General features: G+C 38.6%; 1 protein-coding gene across 3 annotated transcripts; it reads right to left on the bottom strand.

Moving 5' to 3' along the window:
• Positions 843-6,858, bottom strand: LOC109223191. 3 transcript variants are annotated; one of them, XR_002067530.1, is made up of 3 exons: positions 5,501-6,858; positions 3,597-3,676; positions 843-1,112 (listed from the first exon to the last, which is right to left on the bottom strand). XR_002067530.1 is itself a non-coding variant. In XM_019387401.1 (1 exon), the coding sequence occupies exon 1, from the start codon at positions 6,688-6,690 to the stop codon at positions 5,572-5,574; it is 1,119 nt and encodes a 372-aa protein (XP_019242946.1). In that variant the 5' UTR covers positions 6,691-6,858; the 3' UTR covers positions 5,197-5,571. The 3 variants fall into 3 exon arrangements, 1 of the variants encoding a protein (XP_019242946.1); XR_002067531.1 differs by lacking the exon at positions 3,597-3,676 and having other exon boundaries at positions 844-1,112; XM_019387401.1 differs by lacking the exons at positions 843-1,112; positions 3,597-3,676 and having other exon boundaries at positions 5,197-6,858.

The raw sequence follows: 7,676 nt of genomic DNA, 5'->3' as shown, positions 1-7,676 counted from the left end.
AAAAGAATCATCAATTGTGACCTTAAACTTCCCGTACGTGAAAATATTCACAAATTATTGTCTACTAACTTACGTAATTATTTATAATTTATTTTTAAATAATCTGATAAACATACTTATGGCAATCATCCTATGAACTGAAGTTTCATAGCAGCACCAACAGCAGCAGAAGAAACAAGAAGAAGAAGAAGAAGAAAACGAAGGAGGAGAAAGGGGGGTGAAATTGTTTTAAAAGTGGGTACAAGTTAAAACTTTTATAAAAAATGGGTATAGGTTAAATGGGGGCGATCAAATAGGGTGCCCCGTAAAATTTTTACCTTGTAAATCTTTATTTTTGAGTTTCACCCTAATCGTGGAGCGCTGCTTTGTGAAGCCAGCCCAGGAGGTGGTTGCTTGTCCCCCTATAGCACCCCCACTCATCTGCTCTCCTCAGTCTACTCTCCAAAGGAGAGACCTCTGTGGACTCCCTCTAAGGAGGACACACACCACACCACAAGCCATCTCTTTGTTGTTTTTGGCGAAAAATAACACCAAACTCATCCAACTCTTCATCACTTTGCGCATCTTTGTTTGAAGCGCACATTCATTTGTACTTGCTTCAACCATGAAGCAATGGCCCGTCGCTTTGCATCGCTTCATTGCTTTAAGCGACGAATTGATGGCTTTTAATGACACTAGAAATAAGGCTGGTAAAAGTTCTGAGGTTCGTACTGTTTCCTAATTTAATAACCTAGGACGAAGATGTAATTGTAATATGTTACAGCTGATTTCAGTATGCAGTGTACTGGAGGAAGAAAGAAAAGAAATGGAGAACTTTCTGTGCAGCATACAACAGAGTTGATGATTATGACCTCTACAATATCTACCCAAGAAATGCAATCTTTTAAGTTACAAAGACCTTGACAAAAGAGTCAATCACAATGGAAATAACCATTATGTTGGAAGTTGTACAGATACAACAATAACAACAAAAAAAAAAACCCCAGTATAGTCTCATAAATGGGGTCTGAAGAAGGTAGCATGTACACAGATCTTACCCCTACGTGGAAGGTAGAAATGCTGCTTCCGATAGATCCTCGCTCAAGGCCAGATGAAAATAAAGCAGATGGACCCTAGTATGCCAAATATAGTTTCAATAAAAAATGGAGTAATTTGTTGCAGTATGTCAAAGCATTCCTCCTCTTACACCATAGAGGAAGAATATAAGGCGATGAGGTTATGATAAATGAGCAATCATGAGACAGTTATAGACAGTAGCATAGCCGGGATTTTCATTAAGGGGTGTCAAAATTTAGAGAAGTAAATACGAATAATTCAACGGGATTCAATACATAGTATATATACATAAAAAAATAATTTTACCTATCTAAACGGTGTAATTTTCCGGCAAAGGATTGACACTCTATGTGGCTCCGCCACTGGTTATAGATCAAACTGCAGAATTACAAAGACCTTTCAATAGGCTAAGTTCAAAACACTGGAGATAGGCTAACTCAACTCGCTGGCATCCGTCCCAGACTAAACCATCACCTCACAGATCCCCATTTAACCATAATGGTCAACAGAAGACAATAATCCCTCTTCTTGTTGTTTCGAATTACGCAGAGTTTGAGGGGTTACTAGAATTATATTCAAGATAACCACCCCCACACCTCAGAAAGTAGACAAACAACTATATCTAAATAAATTCCAAATGCAAAATAAGACAAACTTCATTTTACAGTCATAGCAAACAAGCTTGAAGTTTCACAACCAGACACATTTGACTCAGTACATGTGCATTCCACACACAGTGACTACCGCAGAACACATATGTCAAACGTGGATAAAACAAAGAGAGAGATTATGAGTTTCTGGATGCTGAAAGTAAGGCAACAAGACTTCCAGTGGGTGGAGAAGGAAGAAAAGCCAAATTTCCTCACTTTGCATCATTGCATACAATCTAAAAGTCATTTTCCTGATGTACGAGCCTCAAATGTGATCAAGGTGTGTCACGCTACTAGTTTCCTATAGTGTAATGATGTATGCAAGTCCTTTGCTTGGTTAAGACATATTAACATGTTCGCTTCAGTTCATGTTCTACACTAATAAAATCACAAGTTCCTTGAGGAGGAACTTCCTTTGGAAAGGTAACAGTGAAGATCACAAGTTTTATCTGGTTAAGTGGGCCAAGGTTACACAGCCTAAGACTATGGGTGGTCTAGGCATGAAACTTAGTTGTTCATAATAAATGTATGCTGTTGAAATGGTTATGGAGATATAGCCAAGAAGGGCCAGCATTATGGAAGGAAGTAGTGACTGCAAAGCATGAATCACTCAATCACTGGCTAAGTTGCGCGGACTCTTCATTTTCGGAGCCGCACCCGTCTCGACACGGGACGGGAGCGGGAGCGGGATACATCCCGGATTCGGTCAACTAACTTCGGATACATTGACCTGAGTCCATCGACAAATTTGGGGGGAAATTGAGATTTTGATTTCTCAAAATTTGTCAAAATCTAAAATAAAACAGATTTAATACATGCAAAATGGCATACCTTCAATTTCAATATTGTAGTACTTTTGTTTCATATTTGCTGCTTTGTGTTCCAGAAAAACCAAAAACTCAAGGGCTCGTGTTCTAAGTTCGGACTTACAGCTCTATTTTTTATTATTTTGAATTTTTTTAGCCGTATCCCCGCACCCGTATCCATACCTAGATCCGCACCCCCCAATCTTAAAATTTAGATTTTGCCGAATACGACACTTGGAGCCATGCCCGTATCGGATGCCCGCACCCGTATCTATACCTGGATCCGCACCCCCGAATCTTAAAATTTAAATTTTGTCGAATCCGACACTCGGATCTGTGCCCGTATTGGATGCCCGCACCCGAGTCCGAGCAACTTAGATCATTGGGGTACCAGAACCTCAAGAGCCCCACATGGTGTTGGTCCTTGGAAGAACATCAGCAAATTACGGGATGAGTTCTCCAGAAACTGCAGCTTCAGATTTGGGAATGGACAGCACATCAGATTCTGGGAAGGATAAATGGCTTGGTGCCACATCACTGCAGGAGGAATATCCCAACCTATTCCTTATATCCACCAACCAGGATTCCCTCATCTCCCCCTACAGAGAAGGAAACTCTTGGAACCCCAATCTTCAGTAGAAACATGCAAGACTTGATGGCTAGATTGCGAAGCATCACCTCTAATGACCAAGCAATCCAAACCCGAAACCCGAAAAACCCGATAAAATCAAACCAATCCAAACCTATATAGTTGGATTTGATGCCATTTAATAACACTAAAAATAAGGCTGGTAAAGTTCTGAGGTTGGTACTGTTTTCCTCATCTAATAACCTAGGAAGAAGATGTAATTGTAATATTTTACAGCTGGCAATTCGTCAAAGATAACATTAACAACAATATCCATAGAGGAAGAATATAATGCGATGAGGTTATGATGAATGAGCAATCATGAGACAGTTATAGACAATAAAGGAGCCAGAATTTTCATAAAGGGGTGTCAAAATTTAAAGAAGTAAATACACGAATAAGTCAAGGGGATTCAATACATAGTATAGTATATATAAATAAAAGAATAATTTTTACCTATCTAAACAGTGTAATTTTCCGGCAAAGGAATGACACCCCTTGGAGCTATGTGGCTCCGCCACTGGTTATAGATCAAACTGCAGAATTAGAAAAACCTTTCAATAGGCTAAGTTCAAAACACGGGAGATAAGCATACTCAATTGGCTGGCATCCGTCGCAAACTAAACCATCACCCCACCGATCCCCATTTAAACATAATGGTCAACAAAAGACAATAATCCCTCTTCTTGTTGTTTCGAATAACGCACAGAGTTTAAGGGTTCACTAGAATAATGATTCATTCTCCGTTTATGACGGCTGAGAAAGGTAATTGTTCTTTCATCCTCAAGAAGAATTCGCCAAGGAAACTGTTCTTCCGCATAGATCATCATGGCATGAACTAATTTCTCATTTTGCCCAATGCTATTGTATTTTGGCCTATTTTATGCTGTTGAAAGATTAGTTTGCAACTTCCCTTTCTCGCGGGAAGTTCCACAGTTGTTCAAGGGACTAAGCTATGACTCTACACCCTTCTTATACATCATAATAAGTACTCAAAAGATATGATCTCCATGGTGTTTTTTCTTATTTTGTCCCCAATGCAAGCTTCCCAACAAACTAAACTACAATGTATATATTCAAGATAGCCACCTCCACACCTCAGAAAGTTGAAAAGTAACTATTTCTAAGTAAATTCCAAATGCAATCCAGGACAAAGTTCATATACAGTCATAGCAAACAAGCTTGGAGGTTTACAACCAGACACGTCGACTCAGCACATGTGCATTCCCCACAAAGTGACTGACGCAAAACACATTCGGTTAGAGTTAGATAAAACAAAGAAAGAGATTATGAGTTTTATGGGTATAACCTAAGAGCGTCAAATGTGATTAGGGTGTGTCACGCTAATAGTTTCCTATAGTGCAATGATGTATGCAGGTCCTTTGCCTGGTGCAGACATATTAACCTGTCCGCTTCAGTTCATATTCTACACTAATAGAATCACATGACTCGATAATAAAGGGACATTAGCAGGAGAGCAGGAAACTTTCAGGAGATGAAGTTCAAAATTCTAATGCAAGACTAAAGACTTCAAAGTACGAGCACCAAACAAGCAAAAGACCCATATCATATGGCACTCAAGTTAGACCGTGCAACTACCAATATATTTACAAAACTAGCTTTGACTCCAAAATAGCAAAATTGAGATTAAGTTATTATTATTATTATTATTATTTTTTTGGCATCTTATCTCCCTTTAATTGCAACGGATGCTATGTAAGAAGTCCTTATATTCACTCACAAGTTGACAAGCTGAGTGTTGTATTCCCCCCAACCCCCCCCCCCCCCCCAAAGTAACTGATGTGACATCTCTAAACTACCCAAAGCATAAAATAAATGTAGCTCTTAAATTTCAGGTCATATTTCTAGTAGAATACGATCCTAGACTTCTCGACAACAAAATCAACAGCAGCTTTGGACTGAAATAGCAAGTCTGTGAAGTATTTAATCCATCGACCTTTTAATTAACTGGAACGGCAGAAAAAAATAGGAGCTATTATCATATCACATCTAACTAACTTCAGGAGAGATTAGATTAACTTGATACAAAAGCAAGTAAAAGACCATATAAAGGTGCAATCATTTAATTGGATATTCAAATATTATACATGTTTCAGAAACATTGATCTGTTCTACATATGTTCACAATATCACATCAAAATCGGATATGAGATATGAGGGGTTGCTCCTGCTCTAGAATACAATTCGTGTGAGTATCAGTAATCATACAAATGAACAAGGGGAAAAGAATATGAACTACCATCAAAGAATTCTTTCTATTGAAATATCAGTTGCCAAAAGAAGATGTGGGGCAAAAAAGTATTCACCGATAATATTGAAGTATGAGCTCTAGCAATTACCATATTGCCCTTTCCCATTGCGGAAGGGTGTCGCAGAGTTACTTAGTCGACAGAAAACCATAATTTCTCCATCATAGCTTCTGGTTAGATTCTATAAGCAATCCATTTAACATGATATGTACAGCGGCTTCATAGACAGCCCCGTGATAATGCATTCCATCTTCCGTGCAATGAGCTCCACAGTTATTACTCAAGGAATGGATATCCAGCAAAAACAGCGGGCCACCGGATTGTCGAAGCAGCTTACTTCTATAAAGCTCATTGCTATAAGCTTGCCACATTACATCACTCATCTTCTCCCTCTTCTCATCTGTATTCAACATTGAATGTATCAACTTAGGCATCCCTAACCAAAACAAGTTGGGCGACCGAATAGGAACCACATTCGCTCCATCACCCTCATTAACAAACGGCGAAGAAACCGGTAACATCAACACTACTGAATCCTTCAAAGACTTTAAAGAAACACCATAATCAGATGCATTATTTACATGTAACATATCCCATAACCCTGCCCCCATCACAAATACATCGGGATAACTCCTTTTTTCTTTAAACCCGAGCATCAAATCAGTCAAATTACTCACGTAAGGCGCCCACATAAAGTCCAACTTCATCCCAATCTCATCAACAAAAATGTTATAATCACTATGCCTCTTAAACAGATCCCCTCTTATCACCTCCATCTCATTTCTCCCTAATATCAACTCCAATAGAGAAACCACCATTAATCTTGCCTGTGAATCCCCCGCTACAACGACCCACGATCCGTTTAACAAATCCGAAGCATCGGCCTTACTCAATTCTTGAAAATCACATTCATTTACAATTTCAGACTCAACCCAATTCCAAGAACCAATTTTTCTACCACTACCCTTATTTTCAACACTGTTAGTCACATTTTTATTCAATTCTTGAAAATCAAATGACACTTGATGAAGTAAAGACAAGCAAGAATCCTTTTTTACAGTAAATTCTAAAGGTAATACTGAACTTGATTTATTGGAGCTAAGGAAAGAAGTAACAGAAGGGAAGTAAGGTACCAAATGAACACCAACAGAAAGGGTAATGAAAAGGGCACAGCTGAAAAATAGCATCTTGTTACGACTTAAGTGCCAACCAGCCATACCCATAGGAACAAAGAGTACAACACCTGCTGCAAGTAGTCCCAATTGGACAGCACCAAACATGACAATTCCTTGATTTCTTGATTTCAAATGACACCCATTAAGGTGTTAAATCTGAAAAATTGGAACTTTGACTTAAAATTTCAAGAATGATAAGATTTTGGATCTTCTTGAAGAGAAGTAACGGGAAAAAAATCAATTAATTTTCTCTTCTTTATGTGTGTGTGGGTGGGGGGGGGGGGTAGGGGGGTTGGGATTGGGTGAGGAAAGTTAAAAGGGTAGTTGAGAGGGTGAAGATTATGAAGGAAGCAAATTATTGTAGAGGTGGTGATGGCTATGGCGTAACTGTGTGAGAGAGAAAAGGAGAATAATGTCGAAATTCGGATTCTGGTTGTGATTCGGGGAAGGATGGAGGTACCTTGTAATTTGGGCGAAATGGGCCTCAAAGATTTTCGAAGCTTTCGACCTTTTGGGCCTTACACCAACAATGTGTAGGAAATTACAGTAAAAATTGCACGGGGCGCCTTATTTGGTCACCCCCATTTAACCTATACCCATTTTCTTTAAAATTTTTAATTTGTACCCACTTCTTAAATAACTTCAGCCCCCTTCTCCTCCTTCGTTTTTTTCTTCTCAACAAAAGACAAAATGCAGAGCCTATTTTTCTTTTATTGATCTTGCGTCGAAAATCTTTTTTGGACCAATCCCAGAAACGATACTTCACCCTGGGAGTAGCAGTTAATAACTTCAGCTCTTATTCTTAACTCATACAATTTCTCCTTTCTTCTTCTTTTAATTTATTTTGCTAACATCATCTTTATTCCTTTATATTGAATCAGATTGACTAGATTCTTGTGTAGTTTCATCCTTGTACATGTCATCTCCTGTAGTTTATCTATCTCGTGATGATTGGGTTTGGCTACTATCACAAAGTAATTCAGCTGTTAGTCAGTTCATTAATTTTTCATTGTCATCATTAAAATAAAGCTTAAAGCTAACATAACAGTGAAGATGAGTATCATGTGTTATGTGCATTACAGAGAGGGAGT

This window comes from Nicotiana attenuata, chromosome 3 (assembly GCF_001879085.1).
Source record: "Nicotiana attenuata strain UT chromosome 3, NIATTr2, whole genome shotgun sequence".
Lineage (NCBI taxonomy): Eukaryota > Viridiplantae > Streptophyta > Magnoliopsida > Solanales > Solanaceae > Nicotiana > Nicotiana attenuata.
Note: the sequence above shows the minus strand (reverse complement) of the source record. Positions and strands in the feature narration are given on the sequence as shown.